Source organism: Emydura macquarii, unplaced genomic scaffold (assembly GCF_026122565.2).
Source record: "Emydura macquarii macquarii isolate MOO-44397 ecotype Brisbane River unplaced genomic scaffold, CSIRO-AGI_Emac_v2 contig_3231, whole genome shotgun sequence".
NCBI lineage: Eukaryota > Metazoa > Chordata > Testudines > Chelidae > Emydura > Emydura macquarii.
In genome coordinates this window covers 1,038,715-1,066,485 of record NW_027133368.1, presented here as the reverse complement: position 1 = coordinate 1,066,485, position 27,771 = coordinate 1,038,715, and the positions used below count along the sequence as shown (strand labels likewise).

Below are 27,771 nucleotides of genomic sequence, written 5' to 3'. Positions count from 1 at the left end.
TGTCCAGTCTGGATGTCTCCTATCACCAATTACAGTACACAATCACACAACTTCACAACTTCTCAAAGCTGCCAAAGCAGACCACACAAAATCAGAGAATGTTATGCAGACATCACATGCTGGGGGGGGGGGTAAGAATCAAATAAATCATAATAACAAATGACAGATACAGATAAAACAGGGCAGACCCAGGGCATTCCATCTCGCTACGACCCAGGAGGCGCTGTGGGGCGGAGTAATCCGAACTCACTTCCGGCGTGGCAGCGTTTGTTTGCGTTGCTGGGCAATCAGCCCCACGTTCCTCTTAAAATAGCTGGGTCTCGGCTGCTGCCGCTCGGGACACCGGAGCCTGGCTGCGGACGGGAGGTTTCCTACCGAGGGAGGAACATTCCCGCTGCTCCCCGGGAGACTCGCCCGGTGCAGAGCCCGGCTTGTCCCGAGCACCAGGACCCAGAGCCTGCTCCAGGGAGGCCCCACGTGGAGAGAAGGTGAGACCTGCCCGCCCCGCCAGGGAGCGATGCGCCCGGTGCAGCCTGTGTGCAGGGCAGGGGGATGCCCCAGGCTGCTCCCAGCTGGGGACAGAGGGTGTGGGAGCCGGAAGGAGCTGCACAGGGGCTGGGGGCTCTGGGAGCCAGAGGGGGGACCAGGGATGTGTGAGGGGGCGGGAGGGGCTCTGGGTCCGCCGAAGGGCGGCTGAGGGAATAGGCAGGAAGCGGGGGCAGGGTGTGAATTCTGGGGCTCAGGGGAACAGCTGGACTAGGGAGAAACTGAGGGGGGCTAAAGAGAGGAAAGGGGGGGCTGTGGGGAGGCTGGACGGGGAATAGCAGTGCAGGCGGAGACTGGCTGGGGTAGGGAGAGCCGGAGGGATGGGGAGAGATCCAATGGCAGCTTAACCCTCCTCGTCAGTCCTGGGCTAGCAGAGGGGCAGGGGGCTGCCCCGCCCAGCAATCTGTGGGGAATCTTTCCATAGAAATTGTCAAACAGGTGTGAGAGGTGGGGAGGGGACTTCTCCCTAAGGGATCGGAATTTACACAGTAAATATCCCCTCCCTCCCACACACACACCCACACACCCCCTGCTCCCAGTTTAGTCTTTAATGGTTTTAAAAGCCAGTCTCCTTATTTTGGGGTCTGACTCCTGACTGTTAAATGCTTGGGCTTGACAGGACTGAGATGGATCCTGCTCTGATTTCTGTGCAGGATTCTATGTCAAACCAGAGTCACTGCTGGCAGCAGCAGGCAAGGAGCCCGTACACCTGATATTTAGTTTGGTTCGGTTCAGGTTTGGGTTCAGTTGCTTTCAATATGTCGGGTTTTATTTATGGTTCAAGCCGCCAAAAGAAACAATAAAAATCCAGTTACCGCATTAAATCCTATGTCAATGTTAGTGGAGGCAAATTCGAAAAGGAGAGCTGCAACTTAAAATGGGAAATGTTCTGGTTTTTGACTATTTATAACTTTACATGAATGTTCCTAGTGTTTTTGTGTTGTCAGATAGACACAATTAATTTTTTTTTTTTTGAACAATTTGTTGAACAACCTAAAGGAACATCTTTAAATATTTGCTTTGTCATTTTGGACCTGTGCAGTGAAAGGATATATTTGAGGCATGGACATTTTCTTTCAACACTCACTTACGTTGAGGAACTGCCAGTTAATTTTTTGCTAGTTAATACAGCTTGGGCGTGACACTTATCTGATGTTCCCAGTAGTTTTAAATGTTTTCTTTCTTATTGAGATGCATCTCTTCTCCAAATGAGTCCAGAATTGGCCCATTCCTTTTTTGGGGCTTTCCTTCATCCAGTTACTGCTTTCTTTTTAGAGGCACCACCAGGAACACATTGTGCAGCAGGCAGACTGGCCTGCCTCCCATGCAGAGCTTGGCTCTGAATCTGAGTCTGCTGTAGCCAGCCAAGATGGGTGAAGAGAAAGACCAACTCTGGGAGTGGGGTCGGGGGTCGGAGGTGAGTATCAGACAGTGCCCTGGGTGGGGTGGGAGTGCGTCCTGCAGCTGGCTTCAGTGAGGAAGGGAGTTTGGAGCATGACCCCTGCCTCAAGTGGGGCAGCTGGAGGCAAGGGCTGCCCCAGGCATTGGGGATGGTGGGCAGATGTCTGTCTAAGGGGTGAAGACTGGGGAGCCATTACCTCTGCCCTTGAGCTTGAAGAGTTGTTAGAACTTCAGGGCCCAGGGAGCATCCCACCTCTTCTCTTCCCAGGGGACATCTCAGAGATGGCTCACCTTCCTCTGGGCCCCCTTCTGCCTCCCATGGTGTGCAGGCAGCTCCCAAGCCTCCCCTCTCCCTCTCTGCACTTGTGGGCTGGCCCCTTCTATTCTCATTCCCTTCTCCCTGCCCTGGGCCAGGCTGTTCTGGGAGCCAGCATCAGCCCATTGGCTGTTTTGTTGTTTTCTCTTAAAATGAACATAAAATCACCGTAGTTTTTTTTTTTTTTAAATATTGAGCTTAAAAAATGCTGAATCTTTTCAAGTGGTCCCTGCCCCCCTTTTACTCCCAGTTCAGTTATGGTTCAGGTTCGGTTCCTGTTTCAGTAGGAAATACCAGTTTGAACTGGTTCTCTGGTTCCAGCATGAGTCCAGATGGGCAAATGAGATCAGCATTGACCTGACTGTCCCTGGGGGCAGCAGGGGCCGCATGGGGAGGTTCGATCACTAGCTGGCCCCAGCAGAGGGCTCTGGGAATTGCTACGGCAGAGGAGGCTGGTGTCAGTCTCTGTGCTCAGGATACTAGAGCCCTAGAGGTAGCTGGGCTTCCTGGGGCAGATGCTGCTCCCTCCACTGTGACCTGGGAGTCCGGGCTGAGCAGTGGCTGCTGCCAAGTGGGGTCTGTGCTGGGACAGACCCTCATTAAAGCCCCTCTGTGCCCAGCCAAGGGGGGACTTTCTCCTGTGACTGGAACCAGGCCCTAGTGCAGCCCTGGGCTCGGCCAGTATCAGCTCCTGAGCCAGAGACTCCAGGTGATAAGAGGGAACTGGGGGAGGTGCTGGAGAGAGGCAGGAAAGTTACTCTGGAGAAACTGCCTCTCCTCACCCCATCTCTGCTCCCCGTGTGCCTGGGAGTCCCAGAGTTGCTGCTTCGACACACCCAGCTCACACTCCTGTTAGCAGTGGCTATAGCTATTGGAGAGGAAACTCCCACAAGAATGGCAGGACAGTCACCAGTTCTTCCATGCAGAAGGGAGAGTGGAGGGAGACTGGAAGGAGCAGCAGAAGCAATAAGTGGGGAGGGACATTCCCAGCACCCAACCCTACCCAGCTCCATTTCTGCAGCATTCCTGGGGCAGATTGATTGTCCTCAGATAAAGACGAGGAGCAGAGAGAGGAAAAGCCAGTTCCTGCCTTTGCTTAGTCCGCGCCCTGCTGGGGGAATGTTCTGCCCTCGGGGACAGCGTCACTGGGAATCTCCCAAAGTGGCTCCTTCCCTTCTGCTTGTTGCAGGATCGATTGGAGAGAGATTGAGCCGGGTGGAGTGATAAGGAGCGTTTATTCAGTTACAGCTTTTAACCCACTCGGTTCTTCGCTACGCGTCCAACGTAGTGAGCCCCGAGTTCACTACTTTATAACTTTTTATCTAAAATAATATGTAAATACACCCACTTATACAATGCCCCATAAAACTCCAATTTGGTAATATAGTAAATAAATGTGTGTTTATTTGACCTGAAGCAGTGCATTTGGTTTAAGGTGTGTTGGAGACTCCATTCGAACTTAAAAGGCTGATGCATATTAATTTCTTTGTTAAACTGATGAGCACATGTGAGCTTGAATTGTTCAGTAGGCATCACTGAACATTGTGAGACAGAAGTTCCTGGGGTTGCATCTGGGACTGGACGTAGTGGCTGGGGGTCATTGTGTTGTATAATCCAAAGAGTGGCTGGCTGGACGCACTCTCTCACTTGGTTAGGGGCCACTTGCATCCTAAAAGCTGTGTGTGAACTGATCAGAAGTGGGGGTTCTCACAGAAGAGCTGTGATGGGCTCCAGGAGTGGGCGATTGGGGTGGCACAGCAGTTCACCAGTGCAGATGGCACCAGGAGAATGTCCCAGTGGTAAAATACAAAAGGAAGGTGCTGGGATTCGTGGCACTATTCCCTGCATGGAGCTCTGCTTCCAGTACCCAGCCTGGGCCTAGTAGGTGTGTGGTAAATGAAAAGACCCTGCCCCCCTCCATCTGCTGGGAGGGACAAGGAGCTCTCACCTTCTCTCAGTTCCCTGGCCCCTCTTGGCCACTCTGAGCAGGGTGGGGGTGGGATTCTCCTCCTCTGGCCCTCCCAGAGTTGTCCTTTTTTTGTGCTACTTCCCCCATGAACAGTGGGATTGTGGCTGGGGCAGCAGGTACTGAGTGGGGAGCGACTGTTGTTTCAGATGCCGGTGACCTTCGAGGAGGTGGCTGTCAATTTCTCTGAGGGGTAGGGGACTCTGCTGGACCCTCGTCAGAGAACTCTCTACAGGGACGTCATGCGGGAGAATTATGAGACTGTGACCTCACTGGGTAAGGATTTGTTTTCCCTCAGCTATCTGAAGGCACGGGGCCTGTATTTCTGCATCTGGTCAGGTTCTTCTCTGGTCACTTAGATTGGAGGGGAATGGGTCACCTAGTCCACAGCTCCCGGGGGGGAGAGCCATTCACCTCCAAACGCCCTCCAACAGGATGGGGAGTCATGAACCTGGACTATAAAATGGATAGAGAACTGGCTAGAGCATAGGGCTCAAGGAGTAGTGATCAATGGCTCCATGTCTAGCTGGCAACCGGTCAAAAGCGGAGTGCCCCAGGGGTCGGTCCTGGGGCCGGTTTTGTTCAGCATCTTCATTAATGATCTGGAAGGTGGGGTAGATTGAACTCTCAGCAAGTTTGCGGATGACACTAAGCTGGGGGGAGTGGTAGATCCCCTGGAAGGTAGGGATAGGATACAGAAGGACCTAAACAAACTGGAGGATTGGGCCAAAAGAAATCTAATGAGGTTCAACAAAGAAAAATGCAGAGTCCTCCACTTAGGAAGGAAGAATCCCATGCACAGCTATAGACTGGGGACTGACGAGCTAGGCAGCAGTTCTGCAGAAAAGGACCTGGGGGTAGTGGATAAAAAGCTGGATATGAGTCAGCAGTGTGCCCTGGTTGTCAAGAAGGCTAATGGCATATTGGGCTGCATTAGGAGGGGCATTGCCAGCAGGTCGCGGGAAGTGATTATTCCCCTCTATTCGGCATTGGTAAGGCCGCATTTAGAGTATTGTGTCCAGTTTTGGGCCCCCTACTACAAAAAGGATGTAGACAAGTTGGAGAGAGTCCATCGGAGGGCAACAAAAATGATTAGGGGGCTGGAGCACAAGACTTATGAGAAGTGGCTAAAGGAACTAGGCTTGTTTAGTCTACAAAAGAGAAGAATGAGGGGGGATTTGATAGCGGCCTTAACTATCTGAAAGGGGGTTCCAGGGAGGATGGAGCTAGGCTGTTTTCAGTGGTGGCAGATGACAGAACAAGGAGGAATGGTCTCAAGTTGCGGGGTGGGGGGGGGGTCTAGGTTGGACATTAGGAAAGTTTTTCACTAGGAGGGTGGTGAAGCACTGGAATGGGTTACCTAGGGAGGTGGTGGAATCCCCATCTTTAGAGGTTTTTAAGCTGAGGCTTGACAAAGCCCTGGCTGGGATGATATAGCTGAGGTTAGTCCTGCTTTGAGCAGGGGGTTGGACTAGATGACCTCCTGAGCTCCCTTCCAACTCTAATATTCTATGAACCTAGTAGACATGCTAATTCATCTCCATCCCTCCAACCTACACGGGCACAAGTAGCGTATTATCCTATCTACATTAATTCTCACTCACACACAGGATCTCTGTTCCCTTTTTTTCCTGAGACTAGCACCATCTGTGTGGAGGGCTTTGAAGATTTTGACAGAGGCAGGGGTTGAACACTGGAGCTGTGTGTGCCTCAGCCAGTCCCCCAGAGCGCACAGATCCTGAACACTCCAAGTGAGGGTGTGACATCTCCGCCCTCCTCCAGACATCTACCTCTGCCAGAGCAGCTCAGTGACCACGTTCCCATCCATTCAGATCCCACAACCCCCCAGAAAATCACGGGGTCAGTTTAAACACAAGATCTGCCTTTATGACAGATTACTCCACCATTCCTCAGTGCAGTCTGATCATGCCTGATTTCACCCCCTCAGCAGGACTCTCCATTCCCAGACCTGACCTGATCGCCTGGCTGGAAGGAGGGGAAGAGCCGTGGGTCCCGGATCTGCAGGCCTCTGAGGAAAGAGGCACCCACCCAGGTGAGGAGTCAGTGACACTGACACAGGAACTATATGTCCAATGAAATAAAAAGCTGAAAATCCCCAAAATATGGTGTGAGCACCCTCAGTTCTGCCTCATCTCACTCAGATCAGGCTGTGGCCAGGAGGTGTTGCATCATCATGGTGGATATTGCTCATGGCTTCCCATCCGCTCCGTTAGCTGTCAGGAGTTATCTTCCCGACTTCACTTCCCTTTGAGTGTTTGGACGGGATGTGGAGGCAGAATCCAGTTTCTCAGTGTCCCAGGCAGATATTTCGTCGTGTTTTCCCTCTTTGCTATTCCTCTTTCTGTCCTTTGTACCAGTCCAGGCAGTGACTCCTGCCTGAATTCTCTCTTTCCCTCAGCAGGTGATGAGACAGTGAGTGAGAACGAGGAGGGGAATCCACAGCAGGAAGGTCCGGAGCAAGTGGAAGTGCAGGAGACATATTTGAGAAGATGTGGGGGGAATTTTTCCCAGTGCTTGGAAGAGAGAAAAGCCTGGAGTAATTGGCACTGTTCAGAGAGGAAACTGAACCACCAAAGGAAGAAAATGGATGAATCTATTGAATGTGGGGGAGGAGGCAATGATCCTCAAGGAACCACAGTCCAGAAGACAAATCCCAAGGAAAAAAAATCCTATAAATATTTGGAATGCGGGAAAACCTTCTGTAGGCACACAAGCTTTCTTAGCCATGGAGAATCCACACTGGAGAGAGACCCTATAAATGTCTTGAGTGTGGGAAAAGCATTAGTCAGCTTTCAGGCCTAAAAATTTTATTGAAGATAATGTTTAAAAGGTTATGGTACAGAGTTGAAGCAACATAGTTACTGGGCATCCAGGCATAATGTACAGATTATCATGGGGTACAGAGCTTGGTTGGGAGTTAGGGAATACAATGAAAGGATAATCTGCGGTATCCTGGATTGGGGATGATTGTTATGGCATTTAGAAATACAAGGGATCGCTAATGAGGGAACATCACTTGGTATGGGGCTTACAGGGATGCAGTTAACAGGGAGTAGATAGATCCGTAATAGTGGGCTGTCCCTCATTGAGTCAGGTAAGAGGTTAGGTTAGTCAGTCAAGCCATAAGTTTCTCATGGAGGTGCTCCGGGCAACTCCTCATGGTACTGTCTGTGTCCAGTGATCGATGTAAATGTCTCTCGACCACCGGATTGCGTCAGACACCATGAGGCGCCACATCAGCCGGGCATAGGGCCGACCGACCCCGCAGGCCCACAGCACAGGCTCGTTGCAGGGGTCCCAGGCGCCCAGGGCCCTGACAATCAGGGCATGGGTCTGCACCTCATAGCTCTTTGCCCTCGGGGTGTCGGCCAGGGGGGCGTACTTCTCCTCCTTACGGGCTCGGGCTGCGTGGAAGGGGTGGGGCAGGGTTTCGTTGCTGTACCCGCACTTTCTGCAGCGCTTGTCCCGGTTCCCGTGGCGGACGGCCCCGTTCAGCGGGAGACAGTTGAGTCGGGCACAGTGGATGAACCTCCAGTCCGCGAATTGGGTGAACCCGCCACCTGGCAGGAAGTGGTTGCTGGCGTCCCACTTGCTGTTTAGCTCAAAGGCCTTTCCCTAGTTGGGTTTCTTTTTCAGGCTCTCCACATACAGGGCGTGGACGGTGGCCTTCAGGGACCTCACCAGCCTACCCCGGGCACGAGGGGTGACGATGGTGTGGTCGGGGGCTCTGATCCACGGCACCAGAACCGACAGCTCCTGGCACTCCTTGCACCACGTCCAGTGGCAGCCGATATGCTTTCCGAGGTGCCACGTGGCGTTGCGAGCGTGGATCCAGAGCGAGGAGATGTCGCCCCCGGCCCGTCCGAATTTGCCCTCCAGGGAGCCGCTGAGGTAGGTGGCGATGTCGTGGCTGGAGGGGGTTCGATTGATCCGCTTTTTCACCACCTCTCCTAGGGCGTTCGCGGCGATGTTCCTCACAGTGGTGTCCGGGCAGGTCAGCAGGCGGAAGGCCTGGGTGACGACCGCGAGGTCGCCCACGCGGGGGATGTTGGCGCCTCCCTGTTTGTGTCCGATGTAGGTCAGCTTGTTGCTGGCCCTCTGGGGGAGGAACAGCCACCCCTTCACCAGCTGCCTGATGGCGCCGTCGGCCTTGTTGAGGGGGACTTTCGCCAGGGCCGAGCCCCGCAGGATGAACAAGATGCGGAGGATCAGGAAGGTGTTCAAGGCATTGATCTTTTGCCAGAGTGCCAGCAGGGAGGCGTCAATCTTGGTGGCGTCCTGCAGGATCTCCTGGATGGTGTCCTCGGGGGGGTCTGCCGCATGCGGAAGCCTGTGGGCATCCCCAGGTGCTGATAGGCCTGACCGTCGAGGGGGATCATGGGGTCGTGCTGGATGCGAAACAGACGCCTGCACCGAGGCTTTCTTGGAGCTGTCGACGTGGAGGGACGCACATTGAAGCACAGTGCTATCCAGCCGGCGGTCTGGCTGGTGGCGTCCAGCATGCCTTTGAGGCTCTGGGGCCGTCCGCAATCGGGACCAGGTTGCCCGTATATGCCAGGATGTTGACCCTCTCCCCGTGAACCACGAACCCTCTCAGGTTTTTGGCGATGACCCGGATCAGCAGCTCCATGGTGAGGTTGAATATGATGGGGCTGAGGGGACAGCCCTGCTTCACCCTGCTCCAGATCGGGATCTCCATGGTCTGCCCCTCGGTCGAGCAGATGGTGGTGGTGCTCCCCTTGTACAGCTCCCGGAGCAGCTAGAGGAAGTCGCCGGGCATCCCGAGCTCCTCGAAGGTGGCGAAGACGTGCTGGTGGGGCATGGACCCGAAGGCGTTGGCCAGGTCCAGCCACGCCACGGCGCAGCTCCGGCGGTCCTGCCTGGCCATTTGGAGGATGGACTGTAGAACAAAGTTGTGCTCGTAGCACCCCTCGCAGGACATGAAGCCCTTCTGGATGGGGCTGACGGAACCTCCGCTCATGGCCCAGTCCACGATCCTGGCAGCATAACCCTTCCTTCCAGAGGAACTGCCAGGGTGTGGCGGGACGCAGTTCTGGTTGTGGCTCGCTCTGGTCTGCCATCGTGTGTGGATCAGGCTGCGCGCTGGGAGGGCAGGCGGCCCGGGTTCCCACTTCCTCTGGGCGCGCTGAGACCCTTTCTCCCGGGTGATGGGTCGGGACCTTTGGCGGTGTGGAGGTGATGCGGGACGCCTGGTTGTCGTTCGTCGGTGGGCGGGTGGCGCTGGACCTACGGGGAAGAACAGTAGAGAGGATCGTGCTCCGGGCCCCACCAGAAGGGACCCTCTGGCGTCGCTGGCCCTTCTCTGGCTAGGCTCCGCACGGGCCGCCTCCGGAGCAGCAGGCAGCAGCCTGGTGGCAGGAACCCTCGCAGCACCCTTGTCGAGTGGGTTGGGCCGCACGGGGGCCTGGCACTGTGGGTTGGCAGCTGGGTCGTCTCTGCTGCTCGTCATGAGACCACCAGGCCGCAAGGCCGCCCGTCGGCCTCCCTGGGAGCAGGAACTGAGGAGGTCAGCCGCAGGGGTGCGCTGGTCCTTCTCCTCAGGACGCGATCTCGTCGGAGGGGCAGCCGCTCTGGGGTGCTTACCCGCCTGTGGATGTGGTTTTCGCTGGTGATCCGCGGGGCAGGGACGGGACCCTTGCTGGTGCTGCCCTGGCCAGAGGCCGTCGTGGAGGTCGGACCGCTTCTGGCCACAGGAACCTGGTTGCTGGGTCGGGGGGACCTCGTGGTGACCGGCTGGTGGGACACAGCCTCCTGCTGTGGGACCGGAGCTGGTGGCTGGGGTGCAGCAGCAGGAGCGACGGGTGGAGCCGGGGCTGGCCTCGGGGTGCGTGGTGCTGCCACTGAGCGAGGAGGGTTGGAGGTCAGCCTCTTTGGAGCGGGGACCCCATGGCAGGTCCGTTGCTTTGACCTGCGATCCCAGGCCTCGTATGGCAAGTCGCACAGCGCACACCTGAAGGCCAGCCGCTTCTGGTGTACCCTCTTCAAGTGCCTCGTGACACTGCCGAGGTCCTGGAAAGCCCTGGCCGGGAGGCAGATGGGGGCACACGAGGGAGGCCCTGGAGAGGGGATAAGAGAGGAAAATGCAGTCCCCCGCACTCACTACCTCCAGAGCCGGGGGGAGGATCCCGGCTGTGTCGATGGCGTCACTGGGGGTGGGCAGAGGAGTGGAGCGTTTGCAGGGGCCGCGTGTGGAGCGCTGGGGAGCGTCGGGGAGGTAGGAGCAGTAGCAGCAGCGGTGGTGGTGGCCCGGCGGCGGGCAGAGGATGACTCTGGAGCAGCAGCGGGGACCACATGGCGGGTGCTCGGGGATGCTGGGGAAGCAGCAGCAGCGGCATGGCCGGCTCTGGTCATCTCTGGAGCAGCAGCTGCATGGTGAGCGCTGGGGGCTGGAGCCGCAGGGCAGGCTCTGGCCAACGTGGTCCTCTGGGAAGCAGTAGCACTGGAACCTGGCTCAGGCTTCTTCAGGATCCTCAGTGGGTGGGTAGAAATCCTGGAAGCTGCAGGAGGATGAGCGCTGGGAGCAGATGGAGCGCTGGGAGCAGATGGAGCACGAGTAGCCAGGGTAGCAGGATTGGCGGCAGGAAGAGAAGCGGTTGAAGCGGGTCTCGAACCTGTGAAAGGGGGAAATCAGCTGCACCAGGGGACCTCCTCAGCATGTTTGAAGCGGTGGACTCCCTTTGCAGATCCTCAGTTCTCCATTTAGCTGTTGCTGGGGCGATGGTCCTCTCAGTTTTCTTCTTCTCCAGCATTTTAGAAGCAGTCAAATCTATTTGCAGATCCTCAGTGCTCTCTTGGTCAAGCGGTGTAGATCATAGGGGAGTGTAGTGCAACGTATTAGTATAAAACCCAACTCATACGCATAACACAGGTTTTTTGCTTTAAATAAGTTGAATTTATTTGATAAAACTGATAAGAACAGATTTAAAGTTTTTTATTGAGTGAATGTTTCAAGAAATAACAAACAGGTAACCCCTAAAGTTGAAGGGAGAAAGTTATAAAACATCCAGGGACAATATGCAGGTTATCGGGGGGCACAGGGTGTGATCTGAAGTCAGGGGAGAACAACAAGGGATAAGCTGTGGGATCCTGGATGTGGAGGGTGATGGTGTGGGCGCTAAGAGATTCAAGGGGATATATGGAAATGGGGGAATGTTACTAAGTATGTGGGATACGTTCGGGGTGTTTAACAAAGAGAGCAAGTAAGTCCATACACAGTGGTGCGTCCCTCATTATGTCCGTTGGTGTGTCCCCCGCCGCGTCCGTCGTGGTGGTGGTGGGTTGGGTCCGTAGGTCCGGAAGAAGGGTCCTGTGGTGGCGCTCCGTCCCTCTCCTCATGGTACTGCCGGTGGCTGGTGATGTGCTCTACGTAGATGTCCCTGGACCACCGGATGGAGTCTGAGACCAGGAGGCGACACATGAGGTTGGCGTAGCGCCGACCCACACCGCAGGCCCAGAGCATAGGCTCGTTGCGGAGGGGTCCCAGGCGCCCAGGGCCCCGACGATCAAGGCGTGGATCTGGACCTCGTAGCCCTGATCCCTCAGGGTGTCAGCCAAGGGGGAGTATTTCTTCTCCTTGCGGGCTCGGGCGGCGTGGAAGGCCAGGCTGCAGTTCTCGAAGGGGACGGTGATGTCCACCATGACAATCTTCTTGTGGTCCTCATTGTCTGTGATGACTACGTCGGGTCTCAGCAGGCTGTCGGTCCCGGGGATGGTGCAGTTGACAGTCACTGTGCCCCGGTGGGCCGGGATGGCCTTCGCCAGGCGGTCCTGGATGGTGTTGTCCTCCGCTGCCAGGCTCGGGAGTGGGGCTTGCAGCCGCAGAGGACGTGGGGCAGGGTCTCATTGATGTGCCCGCACTTCCTGCAGCTCTAGTCCCAGTTCCTGTGGCGGACGGCCCCGCTCAGCGGGAGGCAGTTGAGACGGGCCCGGTGGATGAACCGCCAGTCCGCGAACCGGGTGTAGCCGCCGCCCGCCAGGAAGTGGTTGCTGGCATCCCGCTTGCTGGTCACCTCGAATGCCTTGCCCTGGTCGGGCTTCTTCTTCAGGCTCTCGAGGTACAGCGCGTGGACGGACGCCTTCAGGCACCTCTCCAGCATGCACCGGGCGCGGGGGGTGACGATGGTGTGGCTGTCGACTCTGATCCTGGGCACCAGGACCGACAGCTCCCAGCGCTCCTCGCACCACGTCCAGCGGCAGCCGATGCGCTTACCCAGGCGCCGCGTGGCGTCACGGGCGCGGGTCCAGAGGGACGAGATGTCGCCTCCATCCTGCGCGAACTCACCTTCCATGGAGCCGCTGAGGTAGGTGGAGATGTCGTCGCTGGAGGGCGCTCGGCGGATCCGTTTCATGACTGCCTCTGCCAGGGCCTTTGCCGCGATGCCGCTCACGGTCGCGTCGGGGTACATTAGCAGGCGGAAGGCCTAGGTGATGACCGCGATGTCGCACAGGTCACCCATGCGCGGAACATTGGCGCCCCCCCTGCCTTTGGCCAATGTAGGTCAGCTCGTTGCTGGCCCTCTACGGAAGGAACAGCCACCCCTTCACGAGCTGCCTGATGACACCGCCGGCCTTGTTGAGGGGCAGCTTCACCACAGCCGAGCCCCGCAGGACGAAGGAGATGCAGGGGATCAAGAAGGTGTTGAGAGCGTTGATTTTTCTGCCATGGCGCCAGCAGGGAGGCGTTGATCCTGGAGGCGTCCCGCAGGATCTCCTGGACGGTGTCCTCGGGGATCTGCCGCACGCAGAAGCCCGTGGGCATGCCCAGGTGCTGGTACGCCTAGCCCTCCTCGAGGGGGGTCATGGGGTTGCCCTGGATCCCGAACGAGGTCGCCTGCACCGAGGCCTTGTTGGCGCCATTGACGTCGAGGGACGCGCACTTCTTGGCATTGAAACGCAGACCCATCCAGTCAGCGTCCTGGCTGGTGGCGTCCAGCATGCCTTGAAGGCTCTTGGGGTCGTCGGCTACGAGGACCAGATTGTCTGCGTAGGCCAGGATGTTGACCTTCTTACCGTGGAGCTCGAACCCTCAAGGGTCGTTGGAGATGGCTCGGATGAGCGGCTCCATGGCGAGGTTGAATATGATGGGGCTGAGGGGGCAGCCGTGCTTTACCCTGCTCCGGATCGGGATCTCCGCCGTCTCCCCGTCGGTCGAGCGGATGGTGGTGGTGTATCCGTCGTACAGCTCCCGGAGCAGCTGGAGGAAGTCTCCGGGCATCCCGAACTCCTCCCAGGGTGGCGAAGACGTGCTGGTCGGGTATGGACCCGAAGGCGTTGGCCAGGTCCAGCCACGCCATGACGCACCTCCAGCGGTCCCACCTGGCCGTTTGGAGGACGGACTGGAGGATGCAGTTGTGCTTGTAGCACCCCTCGCAGGACATGAAGCCCTTCTGGACGGAACTGACGGCACCTCCTCCCACGGCCCAGTCCGTGATCCTGGCGGCCAGGCAGCTGGCTTAGTTTATACATGGTGAAGCAGAGGGAGATGGGGCTCCAGTTGCTGGGGTCATCCCTCTCTCCCTTCTTGTATATCAGGACCGTCATGGCTTTCTTCCAGAAGGTGGGGGTCCGGCGGAACCACCTGCACCTTGTGAAGACGGTGGACAGCACCAGGCAGCTGGGATCCTTCTTTTTCAGGATGCCATAGTGGATTCATGCCCATCTGCCTTCCTCTCCTTCTCTGTCTGTCTGTCTGTCTGTCTGTCTGTCTGTCTCTCTCTCTCTCTCTCTCTCTCTCTCTCCACAGCTCCCAGGGCGCCATCCCTCCCCCATGGGACTCTACGTCTTGCACCTGCCCTGCTCCTGCCACCCCAACTGCTGCTGCTGCCTCACCAGCACACAGAGATGCCTGGTTGTCGTTCACCGGTGGGCGGGTGGCGCTGGACTTACGGGGAGGAAAAATAGGTAGAGAGGATTGTGCCCAGCGGAAGGGACCCTCTGGCGTCGCTGGGCCTTCTCTGGCTGGGCTCCGCACGGGCCGCCTCCAGGGCAGCAGGCAGCAGCCTGGAGGCGGGAACACTCCAGCAGCGGGTCGGGATCTCCGGAGGCGCGGAGGTGACGTTGGGCGCCCGGCCATCGCTTGCCAGCGGACGGGTGGAGCTGGACCTGCGGGTAATAACAGATAGGGAGACTCGTGCTCCGGGCCTCGGCGGGGCATGGACCAGCGGCAGGGAATCTCTGGCGTTGCTGGGACTTCTGCGGCTGGGCTCTGCGTGGGTCATCTCCGGGGCAGCGGGCGGTGGCCTGGTGGCAGGAACCCTCGCAGCGGCCTTGTTGGATGGGCTGGGCCGCACGGGGGGCCCTGGTGCTGTGGGCCGGCAGCTGGGTCGTCTGTGCCGCTCGTCGTGGGCGGCATTGCGGCCTGGTGGGTCTTGTCGGCCTCCCTGGGAGCAGGAACTGAGGAGGTCAGCCGCAGGGGTGCGCTGGTCCTTCTCCTCGGGACGCGATCTCGTCGGAGGGGCAGCCGCTCTGGGGCGCTTACCCGCCTGTGGATGTGGTTTTTCGCTGGTGATCCGCGGGGCAGGGACGGAACCCTTGCTGGTGCTGCCCTGGCCAGAGGCCGTCGTGGAGGTCGGACCGCTTCTGGCCACAGGAACCTGGTTGCTGGGTCGGGGGGACCTCGTGGTGACCGGCTGGTGGGACACAGCCTCCTGCTGTGGGACCGGAGCTGGTGGCTGGGGTGCAGCAGCAGGAGCGACGGGTGGAGCCGGGGCTGGCCTCGGGGTATGTGTTGCTGCCACTGAGCGAGGAGGGTTGGGGGTCGGCCTCTTTGGAGCGGGGACACCATGGCAGGTCCGTTATTTTGACTTACGCTCCCGCGCCTCGTATGGCAAGTCGCACAGCGCACACCTGAAGGCCAGCCGTTTCTGGTGTACCCTCTTCAAGTGCCTCGAGACACCGCCGAGGTCCTAGTAAGCCCTGGCCGGGAGGCAGATGGGGCAGACGAGGGAGGCCCTGGAGAGGGGTAAGAGAGGAAAATGCAGCCCTCTGCGCTTTCTACCTCCTGAGCCGGGGGGAGGTTCCCCAGTTTTCGAGGTTCCCGGGGGAGGGCGGATCCCGGCTGTGTCGATGGCGTCAGCGGGGGTGGGTAGAGGAGTGGGGGCGTTGGGGTCCCGGGCAGTGGGGCTGGCGGCAGCAGGGCTCTCCGGGTCGTCGGTCTCCTGGAGGTAGTCTAGTATGGCGAAGACCTTGGCCCGGGCCCCTTGTGCGGCCCCCCTGGAGGGGCGGGATCCTGCGGCAGCATCGCTCCAGAGTCGAGGGGTTGGTCCCGAGGAGGTGCCGTTGGCCTTCCGTGGGTCTTGAGGGCACAGACGGACTTCTTGGGGGGGGGGCCCTTTCCAAGGGACGATGAAGTTGTCCAGGGAGGACCCAGTATCCTGGGGAGTGTTCCTAGGAAAGGGAGGGACATGAGGAGAGGGCGCAGAGATAGCGGCAGGAGCTGCGTACTCCAGGAGTTTCGAGTGGGAGGGAGACCTGTCGGAGAAGAGGGAGCGGGAAGGGACAGGGGTGTGGGCATCAGGATCCCCCGAAGCAGAGCTGTACGGGGGGGGAGACAGAAGAGGAAGAGACAGCAGCCCCAGCAGCAGGTTTCCCTGGCCGCAGCGTGGCAAGGGCAGCCATCTGCAGGCTGAGCAGGGTGGGAGAGAGGAGGAGGGGGGGAGTAGCAGTGCAGTCAGCCAGCTCCCCCGGTGGAAAGGCGACAGCAGCAGGGCAGGCGCCTGCGGACCCCGGGCTGGCAGCAGAAGCGGCGGCGGTATCAGGTCCATCTCCCTGTTCTGCTGTGACTGCAGCAGCAGCAGTCGTGGCGGTAGGAGCAGGGTGGGTGTCCCTCATTATGTCTGATGCTTTATCACTCGCTTCGTCCATAGGTGTGTCGTCCCCGTCCCCCCACCCCACCCCCCCGCTGTGTCCGTTGGAATGTCCTCCGCTGCGTCCATCGTGATGGTGGTGGTGGGTTGGGTCCGCCGGTCCGGAAGAAGGGTCCTGTGGTGGTGCTCCGTCCCTCTCCTCATGGTACTGCCGGTGGCTGGTGATGTGCTCAATGTAGATGTCCCGAGACCACCGGATGGAGTCCGAGACCATGAGGCGCCGCATGAGCTTGGCGTAGCGCCCACCCACACCGTAGGCCCAGAGCACAGGCTCGTTGCGGGGGTCCCAGGCGCCCAGGGCTCCGACGATCAGGGCGTGGATCTGCCCATCGTAGCCTTGCTCCCTCAGGGTGTCGGCCAGGGGGGCGTATTTCTCTTCCTTGCGGGCTTGGGCGGCGTGGAAGGCCGGGCTGCGGTTCTCGAACGGGACCGTGACGTCCACCATGACGATCTTTTTGTGATCCTTGTCGGTGATGACGATGTCGGGTCTCAGCGGGTTGTTGGTCCCGGGGATGGTGGAGTTGATGGCCACCGTGGGCCGGGATGGCCTTCGCCAGACGGTCCTGGACCGCGTTGTGCCTCAGCTCCCAGGCTCGGGAGTGGGGCTTGCAGCCGCAGAGGACGTGGGGCAGGGTCTCGTTGACGTACCCGCACCTCCTGCAGCGCTTGTCCCCGTTCCTGTGGCGGACGGCCCCGTTCAGCGGGAGGCAGTTGAGACGGGCCCGGTGGATGAACCGCCAGTCCGCGAACCGGGTGTAGCCGCCGCCCGCCAGGAAGTGGTTGCTGGCGTCCCACTTGCTGGTCACCTCGAACGCCTTACCCTGGTCGGGCTTCTTCAGGCTCTCGATGTACAGCGCGTGGACGGACGCCTTCAGGCACTTCTCCAGCATGCGCCGGGCGCGGGGGGTGACGATGGTGTGGCCGTCGACTCTGATCCTGGGCACCAGGACCGACAGCTCCCGGCGCTCCTCGCACCACATCCAGCGGCAGCCGATGCGCTTACCCAGGCGTCGGGTGGCGTTGCGGGCTCGGGTCCAGAAGGAGGCGATGTTGCCCCCATCACATCTGAAGACACCTTCTAGGGAGCCGCTGAGGTAGGTGGCGATATCATGGTTGGTGGGTTATCGGCGGATCTGCCTCCTCGCTGCCTGCACCAGGGCTCCGGACACGATGTTTCTCACGGTGGCATCCAGGGAGGTCAGCAGGCGGAAGGCGTGGGTGATGACCGCGATGTAGCAGAGGTCGCCCATGCGCATGACATTGGCGCCCCCTAGTTTGTGGCCGATGTAGGTTAGCTCATTGCTGGACCTCTTGGGGAGGGAGATCCAGCGCTTTACTAGCCGCCTGATGACGCCGTCAACTTTGTTGAGGGGGACTTTCGCCAAGGCCCTCAGGACAAAGGAGATGCAAGGGATCAGGAAGGTGTTGAAGGCGTTGATCTTCTGCCAGAGGGCCAGCAGGGACTTGTCAATCTTGTCTGTGTCGCTCAGGATTTCCTTGATGGTATCTTCAGGGGTCTGCTGTACCCGGAAGCCTGTGAGGGTGCCCAGGTGTTGGTACGCTTGGCCCTCTTCCAGGGGGGTCATGGGGTCGCTTTTGATCCGAAACATGGTCGCCTGCACCGCGGCTCTCTGGCTGCCGCCGACGTCCAGGGACGCACACTTTTTAGCATTGAAGCGCAGTCCCATCCAGTCGGCGGCCTGGCTGGTGGTGGCCAGCACACCTTGGAGGCTCTTGGGTTCGTCTGCTATCAGGACCAGGTCGTCTGCATAGGCCAGGATGTTGACCCTCTCTCCGTGGACCTTGAACCCCCTCAAGTCGGTGTTGGCAGCCCTGATCGGCAGTTCCATCGTGAGGTTGAAGATGATGGGGCTGAGAGGGCAGCCCTGCTTCACACCACTCCAGATCGGGATCTCCTCTGTCTCCCCCTCGGTGGAACGGATGGTGGTGGTGCTCCCCTAGTACTGCTCTCGGAGCAGGTGGATGAAGTCACTGGGCATCCCGAACTCCTCCAGAGTGGCGAAGATGTGTTGGTGGGGCATGGATCCAAAGGCGTTGGCCAAGTCCAGCCAGGCCACCGCACATCGCCGACGGTCTTGTCTGGCCGTTTGAAGGGCGGACTGGAGGACGAAGTTGTGCTTGTAGCACCCCTCGCAGGACATGAAGCCCTTCTGGATGGGGCTGATGGCACCTCCCCTCATAGCCCAGGCCGTGGTCCTGGCGGCCAGGCAGCTGGCGTAGAGCTTGTACATGGTGGAGCAAAAGGAGATAGGGAGGACCCCAACAACTGGAGGCCCATCTCCTTTCTTGTACATTAGGACCGTCATTGCCTTTTTCCAGGAGGTGGGGGTCCGGCAAAACTGCCTGCATCTATTGAAGAAGGAGGAGAGCACCATGCACCAAGGGTCCTATTTCTTCAGGAAACCATAGGGGGATGCCGTCTTTTCCTGGCGCGGTGTTCTTGGTCCTGGAGAGCCTGGAGGCCACTTCCTCAGGTGAGAAGGCGGCCTCCAAGTCTCCCGCGTCGTTGATTTGGGGAAGCGGGGGAACGCAGGGTGTGCGCTCGCGAGGTGGTGGTCCCGCTCAATCAAAGACCAATGTGGAGTTGGTCAGCGGGGAGCTGGCAGAAGGTTGACGGGCCCTCGAGGATCTCACGGACAGCCTTGGCGCGGTTCACCCGGTACAGCCTCTGGATCCTTTGATGCTGTAGGTGGGTTGTAGCGGCGTCTGGTGTTCCTCCTGTCAGGGATCCTCCCGGACCCTACTTGGTCGTTCGGTGGTCTGCGGGAGGTTTGAGGGGGACCTCGGTTTGGTCTGCTTGCCTCGATCTCTGCCGCCAGTTCCGCTGTGAGCTCATCGACCAGGCGGTCGAAGTCCCCGAAGTCGTCTGCCTCGCTCAGCCTCTCCCTCCAAAGGAGTTGCCAGGGGGTGGCGTTCCATGGGGCTGGTCGTTGAGCACCGCCGTCGTTCCCTGGGGATGGGGTCAGGCTGGCCGCTGGATGGGCAAGCGGTTTGGGATCCCCCTCTGTCTGGTTACTCGGACTTCCTTGTTCAAAGGCTCAGCCCGGTCACCCGTAAGCACGGGGGGTGATGTTGGGTACGCGGCCGCTGCTTGACCATAGTTTGGAGGGACTGGACCTGTGGGGGGGGGGGAGGACAGGTGGGGAGGAGAGCGCTCCGGGCTCCATGGAGACCCGGGGCAGTGGTCGGGAGCCTCAGGAGCCTCTGGGTTGTCTGCTGCTGGGCTCTGCGTGGGTGGGCCCTGTGACTGCAGGCAATGGGCTGGTCTGTGGACTCCCTCCCTCAGTGTGTTCTGGGGCCCCTTCGCTTCGGCGGCTGGACCAAACCCTCCTGGATGATGGCGGGACATGGGGCGCCTGGACAGCTCCTGCCTGCAGGTGGGAGGTGCTGGGCCTATGGTGGGGAAGGAAAGATGGGGGGAGCGTGCTCCGTCCCCCAAGGAGGCCTGGGCCTGCGGCAGTGGACCTCTGGCATCACTCGAGCTCCTGTGGCTGGGGACCAGGCGCCCAGTGGTCCCTGAGCTCCGGTGACCAGCCTGGCCAAGGTTGGGTGCCTGGTCTCCACTTGTCTGGGGGGTGGGCAAGGCTGGACCTGTGGGAGAAGAATGGCAGGAGAAGTGGGGGGGACACCCCCCGAGGCCAGAAGGGGTCTGGACTGGTGGCATGGAATGTCTGGGGTCACCGTGGCTCTCACGTCGGGACTCTGCGCAGGCAGGCCCTGAGGCAGCAAGCAATGGGCCTGGGGCAGGATCTTTTCCGGTGGTCAAGGGTGATGGGCTGCGCATCCAGGGGACCCGGGGCAGTGGAGTGGTGATCGGGCCAGCTCCGGTTTCCGTTGTGGATCATCTAGCAGCCTGGAAGAACGCCTCTAGGCTTCTGGGGTCCGGGATCAGTGAGGCCAGCCTCGGGGGGGGTGGGGGGGGAGGCACTGGTCCTTCTCGTTGAGGTGGGGTCCCGTCCAGGGGCTGTCAGCTCTTGGAAGCTTACCCTCTTGTGGATGCGGTTATGCCGGTGGGTCACTGGATGGGGGCGGCCTTTCTGCCTGGGCCCATCTGGACGGGTGTCGACGGAGGGCCGGCTGAGCCTCTGTGCTCAAGTGACCGGCTAGGTGAGCTGGGGGAGGCAGGGGGCGTCGTGCTGGCCGTGTGGTGGGTCCCTGGTTCTTGTTGTGAGCCTGGGGTAGATGGTACGGCTCTTGGAGTGGTGGGTGGGGTCGGAGTTGGTGCTGCGGAGTGCGTTGCTGCTGCTGGGCGCGGAGGGTTGGGGCAGGGCCGCCTTAGTGGGTGGTATTTAGTGCAGGTTGCCTGGTGAAACTTGCATTTTTTCTGCACCCCAAAGATCCGGTCACAGGACACGCAGCTGAAGGCTGGGGTCTTCTTGTGGATTTTCTTCATGTGCCTTGCGATACCACTAAAGTCCCTGAAGGCTCTGGCTGGGACGCATGTGAGGCAGGTGGGGGCGCCTTCGGGGAGTGGGTATGGGAAGAGGACCCGGTCCCCAGCTCTCCGGGATGTAGGGGCCCCTGTGGGGGAAGGGCCAGGTTCCAGCTGCAGCATGGGTGATGGGTGGAGAGGGATGGTTGGCAGGGACCCTGGTGGTGGAGTCGGAGCCGGCTGGGCTCTCTAGGGTGGTGGCTGAGTCTAGATAATCTAGCACAGCTAGGAGTCTAGCTTGGGCATCTAGTGTGGCCCCTCTGGGAGGGGCGGGGCCCTGGGGCTTCGTCTCTTTGGGCTCGGGGGCCTAGTCTCCATGGGGTGTCTATGGCCTTCCACTGTATTTTGGGGGCACAGATGGTCTTCCTAGGGCTTCCTTTCTTAGAGGTGACAAAGTCTTCTGGTGAGGATGGAGGATCCCGGGCAGCGCTCCCATTAGCAGGGGACATAGGGGGATCGGGTGGGGGGGGGGAGGGAGAGCTAGCAGGGTGATCGCCTGGTCTATGTTGGTGCATGTTGGGGCGTCTGCTGTGGAGTGGGGGCTCCCAATGAGCTCACCGTCATCGCTTGGGGTCATGGGGGCAGAGCGTCAAGTTCCATGTGGGATCTCCAGCCCTTTCAGGGTAGTAGGGTAGGGGGAGGAGGAATGTCAGAGGCCCAGGTGGCTGGGTTCCCTTGGGGTGTGCTAGCAGGGGCGGGACAGGCCGTGAGGTCTGTAATAGGATGGGAGGTGCCAGGTTCACTACTATGGCGGTGGGGGGCCGAGTGCTGGGTCCCACGCAGCAGTCCTGGTGTTCCTGGTGTTCCTGGTTTGAGCCAGGTGGGGGCTGGAGGAGAACTCTAGTTGTGGGGCAGCCAGCGGGGGGGAAGGTGGGCGGGCTAACGGCAGGGTAAGCCCTGGTGGGAGTGATGTTTGGCGCAGAGGCCACTGCATCAGCTGGGGGGGGGGGGGCGCCGGGCCCCACATGAGAATGGCAGCGCTCCCAGGGCTGCAAAGGGAATTGGGGGAGGGAGGGCGAGCAGCGCGGGCGTCTGGTCCCTCCCAGGGGGAGGCAGAGGTGGCAGGGCAGGCGGCAGGGCCTGTCTCAGTGGGACAGATGCCAAGTACGTGCTGCTCCCTGGCGGTGGGGGAGGGGCGGGACGCCGAGTCCCCTGCGACAATGGCGGCGGCGATCTCGGGGCTGCCGAGGGAAAGGGAAGGGGGCGAGGAGGAAAGGGGGAGCAGCCTGGTTGGCTGGACCTTTCTGGGGAGGGGCAGAGGCTGCGGGGCAAGAGACAGGATCCACTATCCCGGGCGAGACGCCGAGCACATGGGTTTCCATGGCGGCAGCGGGGGGGGGGCTGGACGCTGAGCTCCGCGTGGTGGAGTCGGTGCTAGAGGGAGAGAGGAGAGGGAGGGGAGGGGCCCATCAGGAGATGACCAGGCTGGGCACCGTGCTCCACGTGGTGGATGTGGATTCGGAGACTGAGGGAGAGCGGGGAGGGGGAGGGGAGACAGAGAGCCCAGCAGCTGGGATGACCTGGTCTGCAGCATCGGAGACTGGGCAGCTCGTGGTGCCGGGTGGAACCTCAGCAGCAGGGATGGTCTCAGGCGGGACCCTGCAAGTTGCTGGTGGGGGGGCAGCATGGCAGACGCTGGCTGGTCGGGACGTCTTTCTGGTGGTGCTTGAGCCCGGTCCACTCTTCCTTTGCAGTGTAGTGCTGGGAGGAGAAGTCCTTGGTTATGCAGCATGCTTAGCCAGGGCAGGAGCAGTACTTTTACAGGTAGAGTCTGTGGAAGAAGAGAGATCAGAAGTACCTGCATTCCTTCATCCTGCTGGTGGTTGCTGTCCCAAGGGATTTCTTTTTCATCGGAGGTCTCGGCGAGAGTTTCATTATTGAAGTGTAGATGCTTGTGTCAGTGACGAGAAGGAATCTCGAGAGGTAATGTTATCAGGCAGCGTTTGCACTGATAGAAGCATATTACACTGATCACAGCACATACTACACACAGGTGGCAGCTTTTGATATTAAACTGCTAAGCGTATATCTTCCACTTATCAGTTATTATAAACATATTAAACTGATAAGAACAGATTTAAAGTTTTTTTTTTTTTGAGTAAATGTTTCAAAAAATAACAAACAGGTAACCCATAGAGTTTTAAGGGGCAAAGTTATACAACATCCAGGGACAATATGCAGGTTATCGGGAGGTGTGGGGAGTGGTTGAAAGTCTGGGGAGAATAACAAGGGATAAGCTGCGGGGTCCTGGATGGGGGGCGATGGTGTGGGCCCTAAAAGATACAAGGGAATATATGGGAATGGGGGATCGTTACTAAGTATGTCTGTGGGTTACTTTTGGGGGTGTTTAACAAAGAGAGCAAATAAGTTCATACAAAGTGGTGCGTCCCTCATTAAGTCCGATGCAGCAGCTGGTACGCCTGGCCCTCCTCGAGCCCTGGATCCCAAACTAGGTCGCCTGCACCGAGGCCTTGTTGACATCGAGGGACGCGCATTTCTTGGCGTTGAAGCGCAGACCCATCCAGTTGGCGGCCTGGCTGGTGGCGGCCAGCATGCCTCGAAGGCTCTCGGGGTCGTTGGCTACGAGGACCAGGTCGTCTGCGTAGGCCAGGATGTTGACCTTCTTGCCGTGGAGCTCGAACCCTCGGGGGTCGTTGGCGATGGCTCGGATGAGCGGCTCCATGGCGAGGTTGAAGATGATGGGGCTGAGGGGGCAGCCCTGCTTTACCCCGCTCCGGATCGGGATCTCCGCCGTCTCCCCCTCGGTCGAGCGGATGGTGGTGGTGCATCCGTCGTACAGCTCCCGGAGCAGCTGGAGGAAGTCTCCGGGCATCCCGAACTCCTCCAGGGTGGCGAAGATGTGCAGGTGGGGCATGGACCCGAAGGCGTTGGCCAGGTCCAGCCACGCCATGACGCACCTCCGGCGGTCCCACCTGGCCATTTGGAGGACAGACTGGAGGATGAAGTTGTGCTCGTAGCACCCCTCGCAGGACATGAAGCCCTTCTGGACGGGGCTGACGGCACCTCCTCCCACAGCCCAGTCCGTGATCCTGGCGGCCAGGCAGCTGGCTTAGTTTATACATGGTGAAGCAGAGGGAGGTGGGGCTCCAGTTGCTGGGGTCGTCCCTCTCTCCCTTCTTGTATATCAGGACCGTCATGGCTTTCTTCCAGGAGGTGGGGGTCCGGCGGAACCACCTGCACCTGTCGAAGAGGGTGGAGAGCACCAGGCAGCCGGGATCCTTCTTTTTCAGGAAGCCGTAGCGGATGCCGTCCTTCCCCGGGGCCGTGTTCTTTGTCCTGGAGAGCCTGGATGCCACTTCCCCGGGAGCGAAGGCGGCCTGCAGGTCGTCCGCGTCGACGACCTGGGGTAGCGGGGCGACGCACGCCGGGCGCTCGTTGGAGGGCGGGTCCGCACGGTCGAAGACCCCCTTGTAGAAGGCGAACAGCCTCTCGGAGGGGATCTGGCAGAACGCCGAGGGTCCGTCGAGGACCTCGCGCATGGCTTTGACCCGGTTCGCCTGGTACAGCTTCTGGATCTTTGAGGCTGCGGCCGGGTCGTAGCGGCGGCTGGTGTTCCTCCCCCCCGGGACCCTTCCCGGAGCCGTCGCGGTTTGCTGGTTCTCTGCAGGGGGCTGGGGCGGGCACTTGGTTTGGCTTACCTGCAGCGATCTCTGCCGCCATCTCCTCGGTGAGCTCGTCCACGAGGCGGTCGAAGTCGCTGAAGGATTCCGCCGCCTCCAGCTGCCAGGGTGTGGCGGGACGCGGATTTGGTCACGGCTCACCCTGGTCTGCCACCGTGGGTGGATCGGGTTGCGCACCGGGAGGGCAGGCGGCCCTGGGTCCCGCTTCCTCTGGACGCTCTGGGACCCTTTCTCCCGGGCGACGGGTCTGGAGGCGCGGAGGTGACGCGGGACGCCTGGTTGTCGTTCACCGGTGGGCGGGTGGTGCTGGATCTACGGGGAGGAAGAACAGATGGAGAGGGTCGTGCCCCGGGGCGGCAGGCAGTGGCCTGGAGGCGGGAACGCTCCGGCAGCGGGTCGGGACCTCCGGGGGCATGGAGGTGAGGCTGGGTGCCCGGCCGTCGCTTGCCACTGGACGGGTGGAGCTGGACCTGCAGGAAACAACGGACAGGGGACCCGCGCTCTGGGCCCTGGGGGGGCATGGATCAGTGGCGTGGAACCTCTGGCGTCGCTGGGCGTTCTGCAGCTGGGTCGTCTCCGGGGCAGCAGCCTGGTGGCAGGAGCCCTCGCAGTGGCCTTAACGGGTGGGCTGGGCCGCACGGGGGCTCGGCGCTGTGGGTTGGCAGCTGGGTTGTCTCTGCCGCTCGTCGCGGGCGGCCTTACGGCCTGGTGGGTCGCGTCGCCCTCCCTGGAGGCAGGAATCGAGGAGGTCAGCCGCAGGGGTGCGCTGGTCCTTCTCCCCGGGACGAGGTCTTGTCGGAGGGGCGGCCACTCCGGGGCGCTTACCCGCCTGCAGATGCGGTTTCCACTGGTGGTCTGCGGGGCGGGGGCGGGGCTCTTGCTGGTGCCCCCCCCCCGACCAGGACCCGTCGTGGAGGTCGGACCACTTCTGGCTGCAGGAACTTGGGTTGCTGGGCCAGGGGTGGACCTCCTGGTGGCTGGCTGGTGGGGCACAGCCTCCTGCCGTGGGACCGGAGCTGGTGGCTGGGGTGCTGCAGCAGGAGCGACGGGTGGAGCCGGGGCTGGCGTCGGAGTGCGTGGTGCTGTCGCAGGGCGGAAGGGGTTGGAGGTCGGCCCCTGTGGGGCGGGGACCCCATGGCAGGTCCGTTGGTGGGACTTGCATTTCTTCTGCGTCTCGAATAGTAGGTCGCACAGCGCACACCTGAAGGCCAGCCGCTTCTGGTGCAGCCTCTTCAGGTGCTTCGTGATGCTGCCGAGGTCCTGGAAAGCCCTTGCCGGGAGGCAGATGGGGCAGACGAGGGAGGCCCTGGAGAGGGGATAAGAAAGGAAAATGCAGTCCCCTGCGCTTACTACCTCCGGAGCCAGGGGGGGTTCCCCGGTTTCGGAGGTTCCCAGGGGAGGACGGGTCCTGGCTGTGTCGATGGCATCAGCGGGGGTGGGCAGAGGAGCGGGGGCGTCGGGGACCCGGGCAGTGGGGCTGGTGGCAGCAGGAGTCTCCGGGTCGTCGGTCTCCTGGAGGTAGTCCAGCATGGTGAAGACCTTGGCCCGGGCCCCTTGTGCGGCCTCTCTGGTGGGGCAGGATCCCGTGGCAACATCGCTCCGGGGTCGAGGGGCTGGTCCCGAGGAGGTGCCGTTGGCCTTCCGTGTCGTCTTGAGGGCGCAGACAGACTTCTTGGGGGCCCCTTTCTGAGGGACGATGAAGTCATCGGGAGAGGAGGCAGGATCCTGGGGAGTGTTCCTAGGAGAAGGAGGGGCAGGAGAAGAGGGTGCAGAGGTAGCAGCAGGGGCTGCGCCCCCCCCCAAGGAGTTTTGAGGGGGGGAAGACCTGTTAGAGAAGAGGGAGCGGGAGGGGATGGGAGTGTGGGCATCAGGATCCTCCGAAGCAGAGCTGTACAGGGGGGTGGAGAGAGAAGGGGGAGGGACAGCAGCCCGGGCAGCAGGTTTCCCTGGCCACAGCGTGGCTAGGGCAGCCAACCGCAGGCTGAGCAGGGTGGGAGAGAGAGGAGGAGGGGGGGAATAGCAGCACAGGTAGCCAGTTCCCCGGGTGGAGAGGCAGCAGAGGGAGGGGTTGGGAGACAGAGAGCCCAGCAGCTGGGATGACCTGGTCTGCAGCATTGGAGACGGGGCAGCTCGTGGTGCCGGGTGGAGCCTCCGCAGCAGGGATGGTCTCAGGTGAGGCGCTGTGGGTCGCTGGTGAAGGGGCAGCATGGTGAGCGCTGGCAGGTCGAGATGTCTTCCAGGTGGTGCTTGAGCCCAGGCCACTCTTCTTGACGCTCTTCCTTTGCAATGCAGTGCTGGGAGGAGAAGTCCTTGAAGGTGCAGCATGCTTAGCCAGGGCAGGAGCAGTACTTTTAGTGGTTGAGTCTGTAGAGGAAGAGAGATCAGAGGTACCTGCAATCCTTTGCCTCACCGTCCTGCTGGTGTTCGCTGTCACAAGAGATTTCTTTCATCAGGGATTGTGAGGGGGATTCCATAGTGGAGATTTTATTGGTGTGTAGATGCCTGTGTCAGTGGGAAAAGAGATTCTCGAGGAGTAATACTATCAGGCAGTATTAGCACTGATAGAGCCATATTAAACTGATCACAGCAGATATCATAGTCTTCAATAGGCCGAGAATAGGAGAAACCACAAGGGAGATGGACCATATAAATGCCTTGAGTATGGGAAAAGTTTTAGTGCACCGTCCACCCTTATTGTACATCAGAGAACCCACGCAGGAGAGAGAACCTATAAATGCTTGGACTGTGGGAAAAGCTTCAGTCAGAGCTCCCATCTTTTATACTATGGGAGAATCCACAGAGGAAAGAGACCTTACAAATGTCTTGAATGTGGGAAAAGTTTTTGTCATCCCTCAGGCCTTATTAGCCATGGGAGAATCCACATGCGGGAAAGACCCTATAAATGTTTGGATTGTGGAAAAAGCTACAAACATAGCTCAGATCTTATTAGGCATTGGAGAGTGCACATGGGGGAGAGATGACAAAAATGCATTGCGAGTGGGAAATGCGTCGGTGAGAGCTGAAAACATCAGAGAATCCACACGAGAGAAAACCCAAAAATGCTTGGATGCTGGGAAATTTGCAGTCCCAGCTCATACCTTCCTTAACCTTCCATATGGGACAGAATCTATAAATGCCTCGACTGTGGAAAAAGAGTTATTGGAAGATCACACCTTGCTCCTCATCAGACAATCCACACAAGAGGGAGATCCCCTAAATGTTTGAATTGTGGGAAAAGCTTCAATAACTGCAGGAAAAGATTGAGTCTGAATGTCATGCGGGCTGGCTTGAGTGGGGAGGTATTTAGTATATTGGGTGACATCAGTATGGCAGAATCATAATAATCCATGTGGGATATGCCATGTCAGGTACTGTTAGGAAGGTTATAATGTGCTAAGTAAGATAATAATACTTATGTTCATGTGTGATATTTGAAATGGAAGTTATAGATGTATTTGAGATCTGTATTTCAAATTGTTCTGCCTGGGCAATACCCCAGATAGGAAGGCTGCAGAACAATGACCTGCATAATGGTCCATTAA

At 59.5% G+C, this 27,771-nt stretch overlaps 1 protein-coding gene across 1 annotated transcript; it reads left to right on the top strand.

The window, feature by feature from the left end:
- The first annotated feature begins 356 nt into the window (after window positions 1–356).
- LOC137142546 (zinc finger protein 24-like) lies at window positions 357–27,454 on the top strand. Its single transcript, XM_067531962.1, has 7 exons — window positions 357–488; window positions 1,822–1,963; window positions 4,379–4,505; window positions 6,178–6,282; window positions 6,649–6,916; window positions 26,955–27,190; window positions 27,342–27,454. Exons 3-7 carry the CDS (start codon window positions 4,472–4,474, stop codon window positions 27,452–27,454), a joined length of 756 nt encoding a protein of 251 aa, XP_067388063.1. The 5' UTR covers window positions 357–488; window positions 1,822–1,963; window positions 4,379–4,471.
- Window positions 27,455–27,771: the final 317 nt, after the last annotated feature.